Here is a 26,448-nt window from a genome sequence, read left to right as displayed (position 1 = left end):
TGCAACCAGAGTGGGCTCTCGCCACACGCTCCGCGTCCACAGTCACAGAAACACCCAGGGGCGGGTCTAGAGCACCCTTTCCATCACTGAATAAGCCTTCCACAGCAGGCACTGTTCAAAATGCTTCACACACATTAGCTCAACCAGCCTACTCCAAGCCTATGAATAACCACCCTATGAGGAACGGTTCTCCGCATTTACAAAGGAGAAAATGAGGGACAGAGAGTGTAACTGCTCGAGGTCACCACCCAAGTGACGCGGCTGGGATCACAGTCCCCGCTCTGAGCCATCGCCCCTGTGTTAAGCTCAATACCCTACCCCACACTCCGCTGGGCCCTGGATGGAAAGCGTGTCCTAATGTCCACGTGGCACTCAGATCCACTCCTCCACTCAACCCAAACTGCAACCTGGGCAACTGTGTCTAACACACAAAACCTAATCAGATGTCTTTACCAGTCTAACAACCTGCCCAGAAGCTGGCTCCAGTCTGAGCCCCCGTTTGCGATCTCTGACCCATCTCCTTTCTCTCTTACTCCAAGTCCCACCCACACAGAACTGGGCACACCACAAACCACTGCCCTTCCCAACCCTCTGCTGGGCCCCCACCTGTCTCAGTACTCATCTTAAATATCGCCTCCCCCTGGAAACTCCCCCTGCTCCCCGAGCCCACCCCTACAGGTTGTACGTGATGGGTCACCTGCTTGGGCAAGGATGGATTGAAAGAATGTTCTGGAAAAAGGATACAATGAACAGGCAATGGAGGTGAAAGAGGCCTTTACGTGGGGGCCCATGTGGCCAGTGGCCAGATGAGGGCTAGGTCAGGGGGTGAGATTCTGGAGTCTGGCACAGCAGACCACGGAGGCTGGATCAGCTGCCATGGGCCCTGGGAACAGCGAAGTAGAACAGGACCAAGATATTAACAGAAGGAAAATCTACTTGTGGAAGTGTCATGATCAAACAGGATGTACCATACATTCATTTTAAACAGGGTACAAAGACCACCTTTCTCCCTCACCGACTCCTTTTCTCAAAATGATGCCATCAACTGCCATCAGCTAAGAATGTGTGGTTTGATGCATAAAGTCAGATCCAAGGAGCTTGAGGAGCGAACACCTCCCCAATGCCACATCAACACCGAGGGCCTACATCCATGAGCATCAGGGGGTTTAAGTCAGGGCTGTGGCAGCTGAGGGGTGTAACTGAATTTTTGAGAGAGGACTGAAAAATCACAAGTTGCTGAACACAGAGCTTTTAAACCACCTCAGATCTGTGATTTCATTGCAAATACACCTGAATTCCATCACTGCATAGAACTTTCAATGGCTCCCTATTGCCCTTACCATACCTTAGGTCCCGGAATGCTCACGTGGCTTGTGGACCCTGCAGAATCTAGTTGCTACTTCTTCTCCAGGACCCTCTCTTACTCCTTGTCAATAGTCCCAAACTTCTCTCATTCCCTCTCTTCTAGCTCCCAGCCACCTCTTGGACTATAAACACTGTCTTTTTCTTCTGCCTGAAACACTCATCCTTTGCCCTTTGCTTGGGGAACTATTCATCCTGCAGATTCCAGCGAAGCATGACCTCCCCATCAAGGCTGCCTGACCACCCCAGCCCTGCACGTCCCCCACAAAAGTGCTCCTCCTGCTGGTGTGGAATTTTGACGTTGTCTGGATTAGCCCAACGCAGAGAGTCACGTGTATCTCACTCGCTACGTGCTCCCGGGGGGTGCCTGGTACAGAACAGAGGCTCAATAATATTTATTAAATATACAAAAAAAAAAAAAAAAAGCAAGGGAAAGAATAGATTTTTCTCATGTTTTTATTTTTTCAAAATGATATAGCAGCTTGGGAAGTTAGAATTTTATGTCAGACACTTTACATTAGCAAAACCAACAAACTATCATGAACCTACTTCAGGGTTGGGGCTGACTTACCTAACTTGACTTATGACTCCGAGCGCTCTGAGGCCGTGTATGCCATGCAAACAGGCAGCTGATCTACGGTCCTGGGAATCCAGAGGTTCTCCAAGGAAATGAAAGAGACAGGACACTGTCTTCTCTGGGGTACTGGATGTGCTAAGCCTAATGGCCCTACATGGCAAGTCACACACACACACACACACACACACACACACACACACCCCAGATGCATCTTCCTGGAGGGCTGAACTGTTGAAAACCAGCCTTTCTTCAGCTCTTGCACCCTGCTGGGACATACAATCAGTCATGGCTTTGTCCTCTGAACCAGTGCCCAGGGCTAAGGCACGCCAGTTGGAGCGCGCTGTGCTCTCCACTCACTTGGCTCACGCAAAAGCACCGAAGGAGGCACCTGAAGGGCACAGCTCCATTCAGTCCTCTGCCCACCACCCCCATCACCACCTTCCCACAGCTAAGGGCACCACCCCATGTGGCATATGGTTAGTCACTTTAGAGGAAAGAACACCACCCCTCCCAGTTTGGTATTAGCTCAGAGAAGAATTAGAATTTATATAAGAAATAAACGGTTTCAGGTTTTACACTACCTAAAAATCCAAGGGTAACTGTTACTGGTGTCAACACACTGACCCACATGGTTATTTTATTTTGTTATTATTTTTCTTTACTGATGTTTGAGAGAGAGAGGAAGGGAGAGGGAGAGACAGATAGAAACATCGATGAGAGAGAACATCAATTGGCCGCCTCCTGCATGCCTCCCACTGGGGATCGGGCTGCAACCTGGGCATGTGCCCTGACCGGGAATCGAACCAGTGACCTCTTGGTGCATGGGTCGACATTCAATCACTGAGCCACACTGGCTGGGCAGTGCACATGGTTATTCTAAAAGTTGGGTAATGTACGGATGCACCTTCAAATGAGTTAATGCAAACGAATCCCATCTGCTGGGTCTTAGCACAGAAGGAGCACAGGCCTCACAGCAAGACGAAGCGGGGCTCTGGAATGCACCGCTGTGTGATCTCAGGCAAGTTTCCTGCCGTCTCTCACCTGTTTCCTTATTTAAAAAACAAAACAGAACTGGGATCTAGACTGGAAGGAGTCATTCAGGTAAGACATCTCTCAGAGCTTCCTGCCCTCGGTGCCAGCCTCAGGCTGGACCTGGGGTGTGGCAGGGAGGAGGGCAGTCATGGTTCCCCGCTCCCGGCGCTGACCATGTAGCATGTGCACAGGTAACTCCAGTGTGTTGGCAGGAGACGCACGGCGCCACGGGCGTGGAGAATACGTATTAAATGTGTAGACAACCACGGGCTGGGGGGTGGGTGATGCCAGAGGGGTAACATGAGGGAGTAACTGTAGTGATAGAACTGTTGTATCCTGGTGCTTATATGAATCCATGCATATGTTAAAATTCATAAAACTATATACCAGAAGAAATGTTATACTTATAATTTTTTAAACGATAAATAAAATGTATAGCACTATGTCCAGTGTGTAAGAGAAACAAAAATGCTAGAAGTAATAGTAATTCCGTACACTCGCCACCAAATGGCCTGGGGTGAGGGAGGGTGAGCAGAAAGGAGCACAAGGACACCCTGACCCAGGGACACTGAGATGTGCATGTTGACTCCCCATTTCCCACTCTGCCAAACGGGACGCTCACCCCACCCCGCCCTGGGCAGCTCCTGTCACTTCTATTCTTGAGTTAGTTTCCCATGGAAAATCTAAGTTCAAAATACATCTGCTGAATACCTACTGTGTTTAACCCTCACCATAACATCATAAAATGGGCATCATTATCTCACTTTACGATGGTTGAACTAGAGCACAATCAAGTAATTCCCAGGGATGTGGCAACATTGAGATTAGAACCCAGTTCTTCAGATTCCAAGTTAAGGGATCTTTCCAATTTCCCAATACACAAACTTGTATCAACCTCCCTGGCTTCTGTTACTCTGTAGCTGTTGCACTGCTGTGCTTCTTTACTTTGTTGCTGACTAGTAACTGTGTACAAGTCCTGGGCCATGAACTGTTTGTAAAACTTCTCCGCAGGGGCTGGGATTAGTCTCTGGTAGAATCAGAAAATGTTCTACACCTGAAAAATCAAACCCTTTCAATTCACAATTACATCTTCTTGACACAATAAATTTTTAAATGACTCATCTATTTTAACAAACATTTACCTAGTTTTTGCTTCAGATAAACGTGAATTAAAAGTGCACTCTACTAGAAAAACATGATCAATCCCTTTCCTGACTTGCCACATATTAAAATAGGCAGCTCTCGCTTAGGCCCCAGGAAAGAATGACTTTGAAGTCGTTTTCCTGACTCATTTTAAATGATTTCCTTTATATAAAATATAGTCTTATATGTAATTTACGACTGCACGCATTCCCACCCCTTTCCAGAAATACATCGGCAGCCAAATAAAGGAAGATTCCAGAAGGAGACAAAATGAGTTTAAAGTTCGCAATTTTTCTCTCAGGCTTTCTCTACAGTAGGCTCAATGTGACATCCTCCTTTCTCAAAAGTACAATAAACTGCTTTTGAATAACAACCTATTTTCTTTGTCCTGTGTTCACGACTATCTATAATGCCAGAACTCAAAGGAGCTGCAGCTGGGGAAGCTTCTCGAGCATTTCGACGAATCTAAGCCCCAAACAGAACTGCAGCCACTGAACCCGGCGCTAAGTCCCGATACCAGCAGTGTGGCCCTTGAATCAGGTGCAACCACAGCACAGCTAATCACGTATATCAAACATCGGTAGCCAGAACTTGAGCCCAAATGAAACGGGAGCCACATCGACGCTGGGGATCCCACAGGGAAACCGCCTCATGAGGCTCTGGGAAGCCCTGGGGTAGGCCTCTCCCCGCTGCCCATGAAAGGGAGTCTACCCCAAACCTACAGGTTTCCCATAGAGTCCGACAGAAGTGCTGAGATGCGAGGCAGGAAACAAAAAAAACCGAGGACTGAGGCCTAACACATCTGTGCCAGTTTATAGACGCCAGGGCTTTGCCTTCTCTTCCTCTGCACAGATGGTTAACAGTTTGCAAACCCCTTCCCGGCTCCTCCTTCCCGGGCGAGCACGCTCCACGATAAAGCACGCAAGGCGGAGGGGGTGTTAAAAACTCCAGTCAGCACAGAGGAGGAAAATGAGAAAGTCTTTCATGGTTTTCCACCTAAAGCAGAAGAAATGAAGATCTGCCAGTATTTCCCAAAAAGACGGACTCTGGCGCCCTCAGGTGGTAGGTTTGTCAGCTGTCTCCGTGGACCTTGGATGCTCACACACACTCATTAGCTTTGGCGTATTGGGACTCATGGTTGGGTACCTGTGCCCCCAACTAAGTGGTCTCGTCCATTATATTACAAAGTTTTCAACTAAAGTTATCCTTCACAAGATGGAAAGCAGGTTTTAAAAAAAATTCCTGCAAAGAAATTGCTGGTAGAAAACATGAGCACATAAACATGTTGCAGCTAGCACTGAACCAACTCCAAGTCACGCCAGTCTGGTCATATCTGACAGTAATAATCCTTCTAGCCAAAAGCATCTAAAGTGCTCAAGGTCACAGCTGAAATATGGAATTATACTCCCTATTGTTAATGATGAACTGTGCCTTGGGACATTAGCTAATGTGAACATGAAGTCCTTGCTTTTAGCAAGACAGTAAATGAGTCACTGTGTGAAAATCACTTAGACCAATGTCTCGCATATAATTAACACCACATAACTGTTAGCTGTTATTTTTAAATATTACCTTTAGTTTTTAAATATATAAAAATATATCATTATTAACTATTACTATATGGATATGCAGGATATACAGCAGTATAGTTATATACCAACAAATATAAAAATATATTGGGGGCACATATTCAAAACCATTGTCTGGCCTGGCCGGTGTGGCTCAGTGGTTGAGCATCGACCCATGCACCAACCCATGCACCAAGGGGCTGCCAGTTTGATTCCCGGTCAGAGCACATGCTGAGGTTGTGGGGGCATGCAGGAGGTGGCCAATTGATGTTCTCTCTCTCATCGATGTTTCTATTTCTCTTTCCCTTCCCCTCTCTCTAACATCAATAAAAGAAAAAAATTAATTAAAAAGAAAAAAAAACCAATACTGTCTTTAAGTGATGGTTTGGAGATTGCTACTTTGGTTGTCCTGCGGGAAAAAGTGGTATCCTCTCCTGGCTGCCTGCCCTGGAGACACAGGTACTCAGCACATTTGACCGTCACCTTCCCTTCCTTACCCCAGCCAGCCAGGTACTCAGATAACCTGAGGAGGGGCCCTGAGTCTCCACAGCAGGAAAGGGCTATCACAATGTGGAAATCCCACTGAGTGAAACCCCAGGGCTGATTTCACAAAGGGCTGAGCAAGCACATGGGATGCACTTACCTCCCTCCTTTCTCACTGCAGACCAAAGTGGTTGCTTATTTCCCGTTGGGGAAACACAGGTTTGACCTAGTCTGATTCCCCTCTACAAGCTACTAGCATATGGCTTGATGTCCATTAAGTTTCTGGCCAATTTTCAAACTCTCACAGCGAGGAGGATAATTCAGAGTCTAGGGTACCTGTTTTAGGCATTTCCCCCACCGTGCTGTGTCTCCGGGTCTTCATCTGATCTGCACGGTAACACAGCAAGCGGAAGATGAATTAGAGGGCGATGAAGCTGAGACGAGGAAAACTTGGAGCAGCTTCACACAGGTCCTACCCACGGCGTTCTATTGCCGTCTACTTGGAAGGAGGGCCATGCTGCAGTTTGCTGCTGCTGCTTTTTTTTTTTTACCATACCTTTCTTTTTGACTAAACTATTCAAATATTTTAAAAAAAATTTTTTTTCTTTATTGATTTGAGAGAGAGAGGAAGAGAAAGAGAGAGACATAAACATCGATGAGAGAGAACATCGATTGGCCGCCTCCTGCATGCCCCCCACTGGGGATTTGGCTCACAACCTGGGCATGTGTCCTGACCAGGAAGCAAACTAGTGCCTTCTTGTTGCGTGGGTCGATGCTCAACCACTGAACCACATCGGCCGGGCCAAACTATTCAAATATTTTGCTCCCCAGTAGGAAGAACCCTTAATTTCATATCCTTCAGTGAGAATGCTGCTTCCTTCCTGGGAGCTGACAGTATAAAATGGAGATTCCTTTGGTTCAATTCCTCCAACGTCAGGAGGCAGGAGGAAGTAGGAGAAGTTAGTTAGTTTGGGGTTTGTTTCTAACTGGCAATTTAGTCTCACATCTTAAAAGATACTAAATCAATACTGAGGTCTGAGAGACAGGAAGTATAAAGGATAAAGTTCACAATGGTTTTGGTTTAGTTGTACTGTGCTTTATTCTACACCAGCGATTTGCAACCTTTTCATGTCATGGCCCACATTCACTAATTACAAAAATTCTGTGCCACACCGAACAGTGTATTATAGTTTTTGCCAATATGACAAAAATACAGGTATAATTTTTATTCATTCACACCTGACGGCTATTGTTGTGTTGGCTGTTGTCATTTTTTTTATTTGACAACTCAAGGTCAAAGAGGTCAGTGCCCCTGACTAAATAGTCTGGGACGGCATGTTTTAAAAATTCTTGTGGCACACTGGTTGAAAATCACTGTTCCAGACTGACAGATTATCTCAGGAATGTTCCCAAGTGATTACTTTATGCCTTGACAACTTCTCCCTAAATTAGTTTACAGCAAAATGAAGAGTCGAGGGGATAACGATGAAGTGCAGCTGCAAACCCCACTATTCATGAGCAGTTGCCCCATGGCAAGCACTTTTTATATTTTTAACTCATTTAATTCCAACAACCCTAAGAGGCAGAAGGCACTATTCCCAATGCACAGATGAGGAAACCGAGCCATGGCGAGATCCTGTATTTCACACAAGGTCGCATGGCACAGCTGGGGTTCAGTCAAGACACTCATTACTCCATCAGGCGGCTTCTCCTTTTTGATGGGCTTTTATGAAACATCGATAATTTAGCAAAACCAGGTGAACTGTGAGGACAAGAAGATGCTGCACAATTTCATTTCAGTTCTGTTCCCCACCTGAGTAAGAGCTGACAGGGTGACAGGGTACACTACGGAATAACTCCTGACTCCAAAGAGAAATCAGGATGCAAATGAGAAAATATTAGTATCATATGATATTGAACATTAGCAGTTACTCTTCCTTCATTTCAGACTTTTCCAAAGAAAACATTTTCCTGCCACATTCCCCAATGTGCACTGGATAAAGAGGCAGCTTGTCACAAGTACACACTCTGAGCCTGGGTTGAAATCGGGCTCCGCACCTGCCAGCTCCGTGCCTCAGTTTCCTCGTCAGGAAAATGAAGAAAATAACAGTGTATGCTTCTGTACATAGTGTGAGCTTCCATGAATCCACAGTGGCCAAGCACTAAGATCAGTGTCTGGCACATGAATGCTGAGGATTGTGTTTTAAGAAAACAAGGGAAGGAGGAGATAAACTCCCAAGAGCGTATTGCCCCTGCCAATGTTCTTCCCACCGAAAGCTGCAGGGAAATCAGACCACCCGTGAAGCAAGGAGGAAGTCCTATTCCTTCAGCCTTCACACGTGCTCAGTGGGAGAATCCACTGTGGGACCCAGTCTGAGTCGTGTTCTCAGCTACTACGTACCTCTTGGGCAGCCTGGTCTCCAGAGTAAACCAACACCCACCGAGGAGGGGACAGTGGCTAATCTCATTATCACCGCCGACAACCCTGGTTGTCAAGTCATCCTTCTTGATCACTGGAGAGAGAACTGTTTTGAGAGAAACCACTGCACTCTGGCTTCAAAGAATCTAAGTCAATAAACAGAAAGGTTATGTCCTTTTGACATGCCCAGAACAAAGGCCTTAATTAAGAGGGGGAAATTTAGAGCAATAAACACAACAAGAGGAGTAGAAGGCCGCTCCCATTGTGTTTTATAGCTGACATCACTGCGGGAGGCAGGCTGCCAAATGAGGGCTGCCCTGTGGGACCAACGCAACCTCCACTTCATGTCCTGGGGGTGCTGGTCCTGCAGGAACAGAGGAAAAGAACAGCAAATCTTCCCCCCAGAGGGTTGAAGTAGCCCCTTCTCTGTTCCCTTTTCCTTCTCCCCACCCCAATTCGATCCGATCTGCCTTGAATTCCCACAGCGCGGTCCTAGCCTCTGCTGAGACAGAGAATCAGCTTTCCTCTCTCCCGCTGATGGACTTGGCCACCAGGGGACACAGCCATCTCCTGTGATTGTAATTAGACACTGAACTAATAGATACTGAAACCACATACTTGGATGTGTTTTGACTAAATCACAGAACACGAGAGTGCTCCTAAGGAAATAAACTTGGTCTGCATGTGCCCACAAGCTTGGTCTTAAACCCAAAATAATCTCTTCCAAACAGGGAGCCGGATGTGGGGGCAAATGTCCTGGCTCCGGCCACAATGCCCTATTCTCCCACCCACACAAGAACTTTTATTGTTCAGTTACAGCTGACATTCAATACTGTATTAGTCTCAGGTGTACAGCATGTGGTTAGACATTCATATAACTTACGAAGTGATCCCCGGATACGTCTAGTACCCATCTGTTACCATACATAAGTATTACAATAGTATTTACTATAGGCCCTATGCAGTCATTTATATTACATGACCACTTCATACCTCTTAATTCCTTCATCTAGCCCCCCAAACCCACTCCCACCTGACAACCTCCGGTTTGTTCTCTGTATCTATGCGTTTGTTTGTTTATTTTGGTTGTTAGATTCCACATACAAGAGAAATCACATGATACTTGTCTTTCTCTGACTGATTTCACTTAGCATATTACCCTCTAGGTCCATCTGTGTTGTTGCAAGTGGTAAGATTTCATTCTTTTTTATGGCTGAATGATATTCCATTATATATATGTACCACCACTTTTTAAAAAATTTTATTTTATTTTTAATTTTATTTTTGTTACAGATGTTTCTCTTTTTTTTACCCATTGACACCCTCCTCCCCATCCCCCCTGCCCTGTCCCTGGCTTTGTTGTCCATGTCCATTGGTTATGCATACATGCATATAAGTTCTGTGGTTTATCTCTTTCCTCCCCCTACCACCCTCTCTTCTGGGGATTGTCAGTCTGTACTCTACTTCCATGTTTCTGGGTTTACCCTATTCCTCAGACTGTTATGTTCATTATATTCCACAAATAAGTAAGATCATATGATATTTGTCTTTCTCTGCTGGGCTTGTTTTGCTTAGGATAATACTCTCCAGGTCCCTCCATGTCATCTCAAAGGATAAGAGATCTTTCTTTCTTACAGCTGCATAGTACTCCATTGTGTATATGTACCACAGCTTTTTTATCCATTCGTCTACTGATGGACACTTGGGCTGTTTCCAGATCTTAGCTATTGTAAATGGTGCTGCGATGAACATGGGTGTACCACCACTTTTTAATCCAAACATCTATTGATAGACACTTAGGTTGCTTCCATATCTTGGTTAATGTGTATGAAATGTCCTTCTGTCTCTTGGTATAGCCTTCGTTTTAAAGACTATCTTGCCTGAAATAAGTATTGCTACTCCAGCTTTTGAAAAACCCATTTACATTTAAAATAGTTATTGAAATCTATGTGGTTATTGCCATTTAATTATTAATATTGTTAATTATTTTCCCCTCCTCCTTCTTCGGAAAGAAGTCCCTTTACCATTTCTTGTAATCCCAGCTTGGTGGTGATGAGCTCCTCTGGATTTCCCTTGTCTGGGAAGGAAAGGAACGTAGCACGAGGGTTACAAGATGCCCTCAGGAGTGAACTCATCGGCCGTCCTCTCTCTCGTTCCCGGTGAGGTACTTGAGAACCGAAAAGCAAAGCTCTTGAAAAAGCTGTTTTCACTTGCGGCCGGCAAGATGCGTGATCAATAAAGACACCCTGAAACCTCTCAAATCAAAGGAAAGAGAGCCCAGTAATGGTAGTTAGTTTCCACAAATTCTGGGAGGCAGGCAGGAGGCTGTTAGGGATGAGGTGCTGCCCAGCAAGTTGACAGCATCCTTCTCTGGACCACAGGCCAACGCTCTAACCGCTGAGCCAAACCGGCCAGGGCGACAGCATCTTCCTAAGGGGCAATCTTATGAAGGCGTCTTTTGGGAATACTAGCATTTTAGATTCTCTTCTTTCCTAGCCACTCACCCTGTGTCCCCAAACAAACAATCAGAGGCATGGAAATGTTAAGAAGTACCCTGGCTGGTATGGCTCAGTTGGTTGAGCATCACCCTGTACACCAATAGGTCACTGGTTCAATTCCTGGTCAGGGCACATGCCCAGGTTGAGGGGTCAATCCCTGGCTGGGGTGCATACGGGAGGCAACCCATTGGTATTTCTCTTGTATCAGTGTTTCTTTCTCTCTTTCTCCCCCCTCTCAATTTCCATAAAAACATAAACGAATGAATGAATGAATGAATGAATGAATGAATGAATGAATGAATGGTTAGGACGCTTGCACTTTGCTACGGAGACTCCACTTCCAACCTGCCTGGCTGTGGGCTGACGGTTCTTTACACATAAACCACCCAATGTAATCCAGGCCCAGGGAGCGCTCCAGCCCTAACCTGTCGCAGAAAACTCCTTGTCTCCTTCATATCCACTTCAGAGAGTTCAAAACTGCTTTCCTATTACTGACAGACAGCTGTTTATTTATTTATTTCACTAATAATACCCTAGTCTCAAAATTAAAAAAAAACAAACTGGATCCACGACTGAGGATTGAATAAGGGGGAATACAACAAGTCGCCCATGGCCCCGTGCACTTCTTCAGGCTCACACCACACTGCAGACTCTGAAACTCTCTTACTTGTATCCCTTTGAAGCATTAGGACATCTTTCGAACTTTGCTCCTTTAGGTCCTGCCTTTCCTTACATGTAGATGGAGCCTGGAATTAACTTGTGTTTTCTTTTTTGTAAGTCAGGTGCTGCTGCTACGAGCTCGGTCAACACAGGGAAACAGCACTCATTCAGTAAATGCCTCATGGCAGCCAGGAGAGGCGGAATAGAGAGTATATATTTTTTTTTCACCAAGTTTTGGTTTGTTTCTTTTTAGTTTTGTTTTCACACAAGAAGATTGATTTGACTCCTTTGGCTAAAGCATTTCTCTACGAATTGGCCTAAGAGATGGTTTCAAGTTGCCTGAAAATCTTTACACCAATTAATAATTATCTGCAGTAAGAAAAAGCACCTCATGGCTACCGTTCCCCTACTGCCACTCAACGTAAGAAATGTCATCAAATATAAAGGTATACTTCCAGTGAACTCCACGGCGTATCGCTGATGTTCCTAAAACTCTTACCATAATTCCTTTCTTTCAATGTGGATTTAAAGTTATTTTACAGAAAATGTTAGTTTTTCTTCAATATCCACTAAGAAGGTGACATACGTGAAAGAAACCTGTGTAAATGTTTATTTTATCTTTACTAAGTTTCTTGGGGATGACGAGGTCAAGGGACGAGGGAGAGATTCAGCACACGTCCTGGACGCCAGGGCAGCGTCCTGCATGCCTGTCAACCCTGATTGCAAATGAGATGACGTGGTGTTCTGTCCCACACCCCACTTCTTGCCTTCCTCCCTTGTTCCCACATCTCTGTGGCCCGGGGCATCGGCACTTCCCTCCTAGCAGCTCCCCTCTCTCCTCGGAACCTCTCTGGACTTGCAACTCCTGAAATCTAAGCCTCCCTGGACTCGCTCCTGACTCCAAACCGGCATTTCTACCTTCCCACAAAACACTCCCACCGGGAAAGTTAGAAGACTCAGAGCTCAAGTCAAGTCTGCCCAGCCCCTCACCTTTAAACCCGTGCCTGCTCCAGGGGCCCACCTTCAGGGACCAGCACCCAGCGGCTGACACCTGCAGGGCCTCTTCAAACCCTCCCTGTCCCAGGCGGTCGGGCCTCAGGTCACCTCCACTGCAGCTTGACGTCCTCTCTCCTGAGCGCCCCCTTGTTCTGACGGCTGCCTGTTCCAGGCTTTCGTCGTTTCTTCCTCATTCTTCTGCTTGAGCCAGACTTGGGTATCCCGCCTCCCGTGTGCTCCCCAGCCTTCCCCTCAGGGCCGCCCCTTTCCTGTCCATTACGCTCCTGTCTAGTCACGTGGTTCACAGTCCAGCTCACCCGGCCACTCGATGGCTCTCACGTGTGAAACCTGCCCGCTGTTTCTCTTACCACGCTCTGCGCTGCCCCGTGCGGGTTCCTGCCAGACACTCCCCTTTCTTTTACTTGCTTGATTCCTATTCACTGTGCATGCTGGCAGCTCAAATGTCGCTTTCTCCAGGAAGCCCTCCCTAACCCAACCGGTCCCCTCTCCTCTGTCCTTTCCCAAACCACCAGTGCCCAACCTGAGCTGGGCTCCCGTGCGACCTCAACTTTTCCTCTTGCTCCGAAAACTCTCTCCATCGCAGTGCTGCTGCTCCTCGATCTTTCTGCCTCCTCAGCTCAGCCCGCGGACCGGCCCCGAGGTCATTCCTTACCCAGCCCAGCGTGCAGACAGTGCTGGGGACATGTGTGCTGAATGGAGAAACAGATCCATGGGTGGGGAGGGGCACACCCACCTTATCGGGCCCCTATATCACCCCTTTCCAAACACCACCATGTGGAGTTAAGGGATGTCCTCCAGATGAGAAAATCACTGGCCTCTTTTAAGCAGTGCATCCTGTATCCTCTGCTAATACACTGTTCAAGCAGCGAAGAAGACGGTGCTGATGATGGGCCTTTCGGGTCCTGCCAGACGGCCTCGCTCCACTCTCAGTGCCTTTCTGGCCACACTGCCTGCGATCCAGGCTTTACTACCTCTGCCCCAGCCACACCGGCCTTATGCTGGGGCTTTAAAGTACCATGCCCGTCCCCACTGCAGGCGGGGTCCCTGCAGTTCTCTGGAATGTCAGTCAGACTGCTCTTCCTCCCGCCAGCTGCACTTCGGGTCTTTGCCCTAATGTCGCCTTCTGGGTGATGCCGTCTTTAACCACCTCTTGCACCTCACACCTCCTATTCTCCTGCTTCCCCAATTGGTTTTTCTCCACAGAGCCGATCTCTAGTGTGTACTTGCACTGTCTCCCTCAGTGAAGCTCCCTGTGGGGAGGGACTTCTGTCTGCTGCATTCCCTGCGGAATCCTCCGCACCTAGTTCCAGGACACACGTGCTCAGTGATTGCTGGAGCACACGGGATTATAGTTTTCCAAGCTCTTAAAATGCAGGGCAAACAACAACAATAAAAAAGACAACCTAATTTAATTTAAAACTGGGCAGAGAATTTGGTTTCTTTAAAGAAGATATACAGCTGGCCAATTAGCACATGAATAGATGCTCAACATCACTAATCAGTAGGAAATAGAAAGCCACAGTGGGGTACCACTTCACACCCACTGGGATGGCTACTTTTGTTTTTTTTTTAATCTTCACCAGAGGACATTTTTTTCATTTTTTGTTCAGATAGCGTGGGAGGGAGAGAGAGGAAGAAAGAGAGAGGAAGGGAGAGAGGGAGGAACGGAGGGAGGAAGGGAGGGAGAGAAACATTGGCGTGAAAGGGACACATCGAGTGGCTGCCACCCGCTCAACCCAACCAGGGCCGAGGACAAACTGCAACCGAGGTACGTGCCCTTAGCGGGAACTGAACCTGGGTCTCTCTGGATCGCAGGTCGACGCTCTAACCGCTGAGCCCAACTGGCCAGGGCAGGGATGGCTACTATTTAGAAACAATTAATGAAGTGCCGGTGAAGGTGTGTAGAAGCAGGAAGCCGTGTGTATTGCTGGTGAGAATATAAAATGGTGCAGCTGATGTAGAACACAGTATGGTGGTTCCTCAAAAAATTAAACAAAATGACTGTATCATCCAGCAAGTCCACTCAGGGAACACGTCCCAAAGAACTGAAAGCAGGGGCTTCACTGGATAGCTGTACACCCACGTTCACAGCAGCGTCACTCAGAACAGCCAAGAGCTGGAAGCAAGTGTTCATCGCCGAATGAATGGCCAAACAAATGGGTGTCTATACTTACAAAGGAGGATTGTTCAGCCTTAAAAAGGAAAGCCCTGGCTGGGTGGCTCAGCTGTCTGGAGCCTCATCCCATACACCAAAAGTTTTCGGGTTCAATTCCCAGCCAGGGTGCTAATGGGTGGCAACTGATCAATGTTTCTCTCACATCAGTGTTTCTCTCTCTCTCTCTCTCTCAAAAGATAAACAAACATATCCTCGATTAGGGATTAAAAAAAAAAAAACAGGAAGAAATTCTGACATATTCTACATGTGGATGAATCTTAAAGACATTATGACAAATGAAATAAACCAGATATAAAAATTCAAAACATTGTATGATTCCATTTATTTGAGGTACCTAGCGTAGTCAAATTCAGAGACAGGAAGTAGAATGGTGGTTGCCAGGGACAACCTAATGGGGGCGGGAGAAGGGGAGAGAGAGTGTTTGATGGGTTCAGAGTTTCTGTTTGGGGAGGGAAAGTTCTGGAGGTGGTTGGTGGAGACGGTTGCACAGTAGGAGTGCATTCAATGCCACTCTGAACTGTACACCTAAAAATGGTTAAAATAGTAAATTTTGGGAAAATATACATCACAACAAAAAAAAGGCAGCACAGCTCTTGCCTTGGACTCTAAGAAGCAGCCTAATGTAGGAGGCAGACAGGAGTGAAGTCGCTGCGGCTGAAGCAGGAGAGGGAGGGGGGAGGCCCGGGGAGCATCCCTCTGCTCATCCCTCCTGGCTGCCTCCTGGCCGCAGGCCCCGCAGAGGTTCAGGACCATCCCAAGGAGGGTCATGGCTCCATCCCAAAGTGCTTGTGTACCGACTTCACGGTTCCTAAGGAGGAAATGGAGGTCCTGGCTCCATTTCCTGGAGGAACTTAGCAGGAAAAATGCCATCACCCATGGGCCTTGGGCCAAATGTCAACACTGACTTATCTTTACAGAAACCAGTGTATATCCCAGTGGCCGGGGCAACTATCAGGGAAAGAGCAACAGTGAGTCACTGGCCCCTGTATCCCATTATCGTTCATGTTGCACACTTTCTAAGACTTTTCCATAGTCACTCAGTCCTCAAAAGCTGTCAAGTAGGTAATGAAAGAAACTGTGGGATCTCCAATTAGCAAATAAATAAACATCCAGAATTGAGTGGGGGACATTACCCCTGAAGAATGACATAAGTGGGACTCACTTCAGGATAATAACCACAAATAGTTATTAAGGACTGATTAAGATACTGGCTTAACATTTTCTATAAACTTTTGGATTTTATACTTCCAACCAGCCTGCTGTAACCATATTTAGTGGTTGCCACCATTATTATCCCTTTTTACAGATGAGAATGCTGAGGTGCAAAGACTAAATAACTGTCCCCGAATTAAATAACTTGGTAAGGGGTGGACTGCACCAAGCGCCTCCCTCCAGAGCAGGGCACTTAGCCACTACTACCCTCTGCTGCCCTCTGACTTTGGGGGACGTCTAATCCATGCTTCCTTCAGCCTTGAAAACCAGCACAACGGATACGTGTTCATGGGCCACTGTTGTCTAACTCTGAGCTGAATTAATACCATCAAAATAAACCAGTCCTCTTATTCCCTAAACATAAATGCAATGCAACACTATTTCTTAGTCTACAAATCCTAGGTCCTTTGCAATCCTATAAAAATGTATATTCAGAAATATCCTCAAGAGTGTCAGACTAAATAGTCACATTGGGGTCATCTATTCAATGTCTCTTTTCTGCAGGGCTAAGTGATCTGCTGATGGACACAGTGCCCATCATTCCTATCCTTTCTGGAGTGTTTCTTCTGAATTTTCAGAGGATGCCTGCTTTATCCTCCAGAAACCGGAGAGAGGAGACACGCTGTGTGGTTTGTCTGCAGGGCCGCCCCATGGGAGGCAAGGGCTTTGGGCCAAGTGAAACAAATATTAATTTGCAATAGTGTCAGACACAGGCCCCTGCCGGACAACTCCAATGGGCGGGAATGGGGAGGAGAGGGGCAAAGTCACAGCAGGGTACACCAATGCCGACAGTTATTCCCCCCTTGTGAGCAGCTGCCAACACAGCGCCTTCACAAATGCCTTGTAGTGGCTACCGTAAAACCATCAAGCATTCTATATCCTAATTCTTGCAAGAGAATCTATATATGATCTGGGTTGTTTTTTTGTTGTTTTTTTTTTACTTTACAGGTTAAAACCCTAAACACCGTTCTTCATCCATAGGCCACCTTTAGCTGTGACTGACAGCCCGAACAGAGACTGGCAGTCCACCAGCGGCGGGGGTCTTGCTTCTCCCCCTCCCATGGCAGACCGGACTCGGCTTGAACATCTCGCAGTGGGGCTGGGGTGTGCATGCCCCTCGCCCGAGAACCGGGATGAAGGATGGTCTTACCGCGTTCTCCTTCAGTTGCAGCCCCTCCCCGTTGGGCAGGGAGGACCGTCTCTTGGTGGAGTTCCTGTTGGGGGTGGAGGCAATGGCCCCTGCTTTCTTCTTCACAGTGAGCACCTCGCAGCTGGCTTGGTCTTCGTTGTGTGTACTCTTCCCGGCATTGATGACCCTGGGGAAGGAGCCAGAGAGCTGGTCAGACAGAATGATTTCCGGAAAGCCGAGAGCTTCATCTCCACACCTGGCGCAAAATGAACACCCCACTTAATGCAAAGAACCTTGGTTGTTCCTGAGCACACTGATTTTTTTTAAAAAGGAATTATATTAGCACACATGAACACATTCACTGAAGCGCTGTCCTGGGCTCAGCTCACCTGCATGGGTGTCTGACAGATGTGCTCAACCCCATCAATCCATTACAGCCAAAGCAGACAAGATAATCACTTCTTTGGCAAAAACAAGGAAGACAGATCTGCTGGCCCAGGGAATTCTGTTGCGTGTCTCCAAGTGATAAAGAACAAAACCACCATCAATCTTACCCAAGAACAAGGCAGTGATTTACAGTACGCTGCAAACTCCCAGGGAACAGAGAACCACAGCTCACTACTGCCATGCCCACCTTCCCTTCACACAGAGAAGTGAAAGGGTCAAAGGTTTACTTTCTAAACTACCTTTAACGCTTCACCTTTGCCCCAGTAGAATACTTGTCACAGTGTTTCGGCACAACAGGCTTTAGGACACTCGATTTTCACCGTGGCCACATTATGAGATCACGGCATGTTGACATTGCTTTGGCCTAATTACTAAATGTTTCAAGCACAGGAATGCTTCCAAAAAACACATTATCCATAAACCCTTTTCTGTATCAGGTGACTGCAGACTGAGCGCTTGGGTTTCAGCACCATTTTCTTATTAAGTAATTAAGCAGCAGCTAAATTAGATTTCCCGAAAGAGCTCTCCTTGATGTGCCACTGGTATGGTTTCTTTCCAAAACTTCGACAGTGTCAAAGTCAGGGACAGAGTGAGCGTGAGGACATGGAACTTAGTGACAAGGGAAGAAAAGATGCTGTTTTTTAAGGTAAGGTAAATGGAAACCCCCTCTACAAGTGTGGTGTTTACACCACTCCATTAATCTGGTGGTCCTCTCTCCCAATAAGTATAGACAACTATTTTCAAATGACTTCTTTTATGTGTTTAAATTCTGAAATAATTATAGATGCAGAGAAAATCACAAAAGCAGTACTATATAGCCCTGGCTGGTGTGGGGCAGTTGGTTGGGCATCGTCCCAGGCACCAAGAGGTCTGGATTCCTGGGCAGGGCACGTGCCCGGTTTGTGGGCTCGATCCCCAGTAGGGGGCAGCCCGTCGATGTTTCTCTCTCACATAGTTTTCTCTCTCTCTCTCCCTCTCCTGTCCCCTCTCTCTAAAAATCAATTAAAAAAAACAAACAAACAAACAGCCCCGACCGGTTTTGCTCAGCGGTTAGAGCGCCGGCCTGTGGTCCAGAGAGACCTGGGTTTGGTTCCCACTAAGGGCACGTGCCTCGGTTGCAGTTTGTCCCCGGCCCTGGTTGGTCGTGCGGGTGGCAGCCACTCGATGTGTCCCTTCACGTCGATGTTTCTCTCTCTCTCTCCTTCCCACTCTATCTGAACAAAAAATGGAAAAGTGTCCTTGGGTGAGGATTAAAAAACAAAGAAACAAACAAACAAAAAACTATTAAAAAAATAAAAAGTACTATACAGATGTACCCATCACCCAATTTTCTCCAATGGTAACATTTTACGTAGTTACAGTAAAATACCAAAACAAGCTGTTGGGTGACATTGACATAATGGTCAACCAGACTGCAGATCTCATTCAAATTCCACCATATTTTATATAACATGGTCTTTAGCTTGGAAAATTATAGCCCTCCATAAGCCAACACATACCACGCCGCAAATGAACAGGAAACGGAGAGCCGCCGCACGGCGTGCTGTGGTTCAAGCTCCCTCCGGCCACACCTTGGGGTTCCATGGGGGCATTTCATACATTTTAACATCTACTTTAAATTTCTTTCTTTCTTTTTTAAATACATGCATTTTGGAGAAAAGGCAGTAATTTAAAAGTTCATTCCCATCTGTTACATGTGAACAAATATGTGCCAGTTTCTATATTTTGGGCAGCCTTGGCGTTAGGCCTTCTCCCTCTCCTTTCATTGACCAGTGTCACCTGATGGAAAGGAGAGCTGTGACGGAATTCTAGTCCCCTGGACCCTGCACCCCGCATCCCCACCCCCTCCATGAGTTTTACCACCTGGATTCAACCAAACTTGGATTGAAAATGGTATTTTCAACACATGGTTGGGAATCTGAGGATGTGGAGGGCCAACTGTGTGCCTGTTCTACACCACTGCATGTAAGAAGGGACTGGAGCACCCACAGATTTGTGTTTGCTGGGGTCCTGGAGCCAACCCCCACGGATACTGAGATACAACTGTCCTTACCTATGTTCAAGGGAAGAGACCCATATCATCTATTATCTATCCTATTTCAAATTTCAATATTCATCAAAACTGCTTCATCACTCTGATTGGATTTATTATAAACTGTAACTTGGCCATATTTTTAGAAACAAAAGCCTACCCTTATTCATTTTACATATTACAGTTTTGTGTAACTTTTTTAAAAAGTAGGTGATTGCTTACAGAGTTTGGAAATCTTTGTCCTGGGGGCATGTGTGGGAAGGCAGGGATCCTTGCCCGTCTCTGTGGGGTCAAATCTGCCTTTGATGTTTGGGTCCTCTGGAGGATGGCAGGGTGGGGGAAGGTGAGTTCAAGGTCTTCACTCCCTCTGAGGAGGAGGACTTTTCATACGGTTTAAGAACAAAATATAGTTCTTGAAGACACAACGGAGCTACCTGCATGATGGCTATTAATATTACCACACCTGTGACTTAAGCTAAATAACTCACCCCATGTCCCACAGCCAGGAAGTGGCACAGCTGGGATTCAGAATGAACCCTGCCTGGGGACCCCCAACCCAACCTCCTCCTCTTCCACGTGGGGACTCACACCTGCTGTGTCAGGCCAAGCTGGGCGGTGGGGGGAGGGGGCACAGGGTTGACAGGCAGGCAGGCTCAGGTCCAGGCCCTCCAGAAAGGGGAATCCCCTCTCTGCTTCTCTGGCCACTGAAGAGTGAGACGGGGCCCAGAGGCAGGATGAAGGATGGTACGTGAGATCACCTGTGTCTAGAGAAGCCGTGCTTCAGCCAGGGGTTTGCAGCTGGAGCCCACACACGCACATGCATTCGACTGCAGTTTCCCTTCTACATCCGTCCTCGGGGACACCACCAGGCAGGAGGAGGAGGTTCAGAAACACCGCCTGCTCTTCTCAGTCACGGTAGTGACATCCCACGCACCATGTGCGGGTGGACTGCTTGCTGATGGGGCCGTCACCCCCACGGTCTCCCGCGTGAGCATCTTCCCTAGGGACCGCTGAAGTGGAGGTGCGGCTGGGAACACCAGTTCGTGACAACTGTCTCCAGACTGTCCTCTGTACAAGAGCCTCGTTGCTATTTCTGGAACCTGGCATCACCGTGACGACTGGCACCTAAATGTATGCTGCAGCCAGGTCTTTTTTTTTTTTTTAAACAATGAAAGCATCACTGCTCTCAATAGCTACGTGCCAGGTTCACTCATCTGTCACTGCTGTTTTCCAACAGTCGACAAAACTGCTATAATTACACAAATCACGAGGCACTGTCCCCTGGAAGTGCTTATCTCTTATCTCAGCGGATATTAAACTCCGAAGTTGACTGAACTTCAGCAAGAGACCCTAGAAACATTATTTTCTGCACGAGAAGCCCAGGGTCCTGGGAGGCCGTGACTTGCGCAGGGTCACACCGCTGACTACAGCAGCGCGGCGGACACACGCCTGAGCTCCCAGGGCTGTCTGCTTCAGCGCTCGGTGGTCTTCTCCTGCGTCTATTCTTACCAGTCCCTGGTTCAGAAGGCTGTACTGCCATGACTCAGCAAAGCCCAGAAATATGAAACAGCAATCCTGGGTGGCCTTACCTGGCCATATTACGCTGAACACAGCCCGTGAATGATGCTAATGAAATATTACAAAGTTAGAAATGGCAACCTAGTGGGAAGGCGGCAGCCCCAACCCTGTAAACCTGTTTGGTCAGATACCTGATTATTACTCAGATGATAAGGTCATATTCATTTAAAGCCACAGCCTTTTAAAAAAAAAAAAAAAATATATATATATATATATATATATATATAGTTCTTATCTCATATTTTATACTATTTCAAATTCCTTATTCCATACAGCTTTAGGAGAAAGATGTTGTTCTTCTCAATTTACTTTGCTTTAAAAAGCAAGACCTCTACCAACTTAACTATTTGATTTTGTTCAAAGGCAAATTATTTACTAAATGTAAATGAAACCTGTAGTCAAGTACACATTGAGGAAAACTTCGCTTCCCAAGCTAAGGAGCATCACGCTGTTCATAGATTTGCCGTTCAGTGTGAGCAGCCATACGGGTGGCTCCGCCCCTTCTTGCCCTGTGCTCCAGCACAGTGAGCCCTATCTCGAGACCTGTTTATTCGGTATCTAAACACCACCTGCCCAAGGTGCTTACTTTTAAGACTTTAAAACATAATGCTGGTGGACCACAAATAACCTGATCTTTGGTGACCTCATCTTGTAATTTCCTACAAAGCAGGAAAACTGCGTCCTTGACATTGAACTGGAAGCAATAAAGCACAGTGGTTAAGAACACAGGCTATCCCCCGGAATGCAGCCACATAGCAGATGCTTGTCAAATGCTGTTGAGTGAGGGAACAAAATCAGACAGGGATCACTTCTCGTAGTATCTTACATTTGTTAAGAACTAACCATGTGCCAGGAACTGCTGTTAGCAATTTACTAGTAATCTAGCCCTCTTGTGAGTCTATGAGTTAGCCACCATGACCCTCCCCTTTTAAAGATGCTGCAGCTGGTGGCAGGCAGTGTCTGGTCAAGTGACTTCACTTCGGGAAACCTCAGTTCCTCAGCAGTATTCCACGGATCGAATTCTGGGACTTGCTAAAGCAGGGGGGGGTGGGGTGGGGTGGTGTGTGTGTGTGTGTGTTTGTGTGTGTGTGTGTGCGCGTGTGTGTGGAGGAGGGAGGGATTCTAGTCATCTAAAATTAAGAATAGGGTAATTTTGTAATTAGGATTAAAATTCAGGTTGGGGAAATGTTAGAAGATGAAAGTGAAGGGTAGCTACTGTCTCTTTATACAGAAAGTTAACATCCAGGTCTTTCAACTTCTAGATCAAGACATTTGCTCTGTCAGAGAGACACATGGCTAAACTCAATTCATTTATAAGCTGCGTGAACCTACCAACCTGCATTCAGTTAAGCCAAAGAACCTAGTTCCCCCCCCACCCCCTTGTAAAACCAGGTAAACAGAGGATTTTAAGTACCTGGAAGTCAAAGATCCTCCGTGTACATCAAATAGAGCTTAAGGCTATGACGGGGGAACCAGGGATGAATGTGACCATGACTGTGAGATCATAGCAATAGCAGACCCCACTGGAAAAGAGCAAGCAATTCATTCTATGCTATTGTCACTCATTTGGGAAACCTGTTTTCCTTCTTTCTCTTTGTGAAATGCTCTAGTCGCAAATTTTTAAAAAATCAACTCCACCTGAATTGTAGCAGAAACGTCCTGCTTTTAATTGTAATGATTACATTATCAAGTTATCTGCCTTCTCATCTTGCTCAAAACCTTGATTACAAGGACACTCGTCTGATAACGACACAAAGAACAGGTCCCTGTTACTAAAAAGAGACAAGTCCTCTCAAGTATTCTCAAATAGTGAGCCCGTGTCACAAAGACCACTGGTCCAGGACCCACAGAAAAAGATCAAATAGAGAGTTATGTTTGATTTAATTTGGGTGTTTTTGTTTGTTGTTGTTGTACTCCTTTGCTTTTAAAGAGAACAAAAACCTGAAGAGTTTAGGCTAAAAAGTGTACAGTTAGTGTTCATACTTCTGAGCAGGCAGTAATCACACTAGGTGAGAAAGGGGAGTGTTTCACAAAGGCCATCCGGTGAGGTGAGTACTGCTGATGCACGGACAACGGAGAAGCAGACAGCAGAAGGCTGGAGGGAGAGGGTTGTGGTAAATGAATCATTTATGGAAGGCCAAATCCAGCTATCAATGATTAAATTCCGTTCTAGGTAACCTCTTAGGCAATGTCTCTGTGAGTCTCTGAAGCGGTTACTGACTCCCAGACAGGCTGGGACATAAGGACAACTTAGCTCCCAGCTCCAGGGGAGTTAATAATCTCTCCTTCTTCGTTGTACTGGAAAACCACAGCCTGACTAGGAACCTAAGCATTTGAGAACAGCCATCAGCAAAAATAGCTAGACATCCATCAAGAAAGCTGGCGATCCAAATAGATCCAGAGACATGGAAGTAGGGAACAGACTGACAAACCTCAGAGGGAAGGGGAGGGAGGATGGGGGCGGGAAGGGATAAACCAAAGAACGTATATGCATATTTGCACAACCAATGGACACAGACAATAGTGTGGGGAAGGCCGGAGGGGGTGGGAGCGGGGAGGAGGGGGTCAATGGGAATAAAAGAGGGGACATCTGTAATACTTTCAACAATGTAGATTAAAAAAAAAAAAAAAGAATTAACAGCTTCTCCCAGTTCCAGCCACCTCAGGCAGGAGTGGGAACAGAGGTCCCCCAAGCCCGTTCAGTTAACAGTCACTTAGGCGTTGCCAGGGAGGAGAAAGGACAGCCGGGAAGGGAATTTTGGGGCGTTTGGCTTTCACACTTTGGAAGGTGACTAAGTGCCAACAGGTGGAGGAGAGAGCATGGCTGAGAAGGCGGGATAAACACAGGCCGGGAAAGACCACGCACCCGCAGGTCTTCCATCCTGTGAACTATACCCTCTGGGTCCCAGCCCGTCTGTGGCTGATGGAGAGATGTCACCATTGCAAACCAGGGTCTCAGGGTTCACATTCAGCCCACAGGCAGGTTGCTATTATTAAATTTCCCCCCACAAAGTGCTTTTTGAAAAAGGTGAATTATTTGCCAATATTGAAAAATTGGGATATTTACATTAACAAATCTTTATTTTTCCCATTTCTCTTAAAAACGAATGGATCAGGCTACACACCCGTCACACTCCTGTGTGACAACATTCAACTGGACCGGAAGGGAGGCAGCCCCGACGTCACTAGCTCACCCCAGCTTTTATTCTGTCCACATCTGTCACGTAAGTAACCAGCCTGGCCCCAAAGGCATTTCACTCTGCAACCCGGAAATCGGATCTCCATGACTTCATGAATAATCCAAGAGAACTATTAGATGGATAACATATATTCGCCATATTGATCGAAATAATTACTTTAAAATATTTATTGTGTAACCAACTAGGGATAAACCAAGACTAGGACATGCTTCCTGTTTGCAAGGAGCCCACAGTCATCAATAACAGGGAGACTTCTCACAAATAACTACATCTGCTCGGGTGGATGCCATTCTTGAGGTATGTGTCATAAGGGATCTGAGAAAGCAGAGGAGGAGAGAACTCTGCAAAAGGGAAAGTGTCATAGATGCGGTGGCGTGGGGCTCAGGCATGTGGAACAAGGGAGGAAATCGACCGTCAGAGAAGAGACGAGGGAAGGTGCTCCAAGCAGAGGAATAGCCCGTGGAAACAGGGTGGTGCGGGCTTTATAAAGAGGGGCTGGATGTGGCCTAGTGTTGACTTGGTCAGGGATCTATCTACATCAGAACCAGACTAGGAGATTCTATCGAACTGTACCCTGTCAAGCCCATGACCCATGGGAAGAATCTAAGAATGCTTCAACAAAGAACTGGTATGATCAAAATTATTTAGGAAAATGAGAGTCGTGGCCTAATAGAGAATGGACTATAAAGGATAAACAACAGAAGCAAAGAGAGCAGTTAGGGTCTCTTAAAATAGTCCTGGTGACCAAGAGGCTGTGAACCAATCAAAGGCCCTGGGTACAGGGGCAGAGAGGGTCTGAAGGAGGCAAATGAATGGAGAAGCCCCCGCAGAGCCTGCTGGGCATGGGTGGAGGAGGGGAGAGGAGCAGAGGACTCTCAGGTTTCTATGGCAGAACGAGCCGATGAGGACGCTGATTATGAGGGGAGACGAGAAAATGCAACAAGTCTTGAAGGTAGTGTGTGGGACGAGACAAGGAGACTGGTTTTAGGTCAGTAAACACAAAGTTCCACGATGCCAGAAATCACAAAGGCAGAGGCAGCCAACTTCAACTTAACCAGGTTGGAGAACTATGGCTATTGGGCCAAGTCCCAGACACTGCTTGCTTTCGAAGGGCCCCCAAGCTAAGAATGGGTCTTTTATTTTTTGAGTTGAAATTATATGAAGTTCACATTTATTGTTTTGTTCAAGTTTTATTGGAACACAGCCACATCCATGCATTCACATGTTATCTATGGCAGAGTTAGTAGTTGTGACAGAGATGGACTTGTTCACAAAGCCTGTGTACTAGCTCTCCCTTTACAGAAAATGTGTGCTGCCCTGGCCAGTGTGGCTCAGTGGGTTGGGCGCCGTCCCATGCACCAGAGAGCTGCTGGTTCAATTTCCCGTGGGGGCACATGCCTGGGTTTCAGGCTTGATCCCTCGTGTGGGGAGTGCAGGAGGCAGCCAACGGATGTTCTGCTCTCGCACTGATGTTTCTCTTTCTCTCTCTCTTTCCCTTCCTCTCTCTAGAAATCAATATATTCAGGGGGAAAAGAAAAAGAAAGAAAAATGTGTGTTGACCCCTAAACTTAACTATTAGGCTGAATTCTCAAACTGTTTCTGTAAGTCAAAAGCTGAAAATTTCATATGAAATTTGCTAAATTTGTTTATACAAATCATACATAATTAAATTATACATAATGTTTAGGTGAAGCAAAGGAGAGAGATATAGGCTTGGGCAGAATTTAATGTGCATCTTGGTGATGCCCTAAACCCTTGAATTTGTAGATCTCAGGATGGTAAACTTTGGATTTAATGACAAAATTTCCATTCCATATGTTATATGTGAAAATTAACACCTTGTTCATTTTTAAACGCTTTTAACCAAGATTTGCTTATAATTAAATTAGCAGGTTTTTATTGTTATTAATTCAAT

General features: G+C 46.4%; 1 protein-coding gene across 1 annotated transcript in view; it reads right to left on the bottom strand.

The window, feature by feature from the left end:
• PPM1H (protein phosphatase, Mg2+/Mn2+ dependent 1H) overlaps positions 1–26,448 on the bottom strand; it is a 252,941-nt gene that overhangs the window by 130,092 nt on the left and 96,401 nt on the right. Inside the window, exon 2 of the mRNA XM_036253170.1 lies at positions 17,298–17,463. Within this exon, the coding sequence (XP_036109063.1) occupies positions 17,298–17,463 (166 nt within the window). The remainder of the gene's footprint in view (positions 1–17,297; positions 17,464–26,448) is intronic.

The sequence above is a fragment of the Molossus molossus genome, unplaced genomic scaffold, assembly GCF_014108415.1.
Source record: "Molossus molossus isolate mMolMol1 unplaced genomic scaffold, mMolMol1.p scaffold_m16_p_10, whole genome shotgun sequence".
In the NCBI taxonomy this organism is placed as follows: Eukaryota; Metazoa; Chordata; class Mammalia; order Chiroptera; family Molossidae; genus Molossus; species Molossus molossus.
The sequence above is the reverse complement of the archived record's forward strand: the minus strand, read 5'-3'. Positions and strand labels throughout refer to the sequence as shown.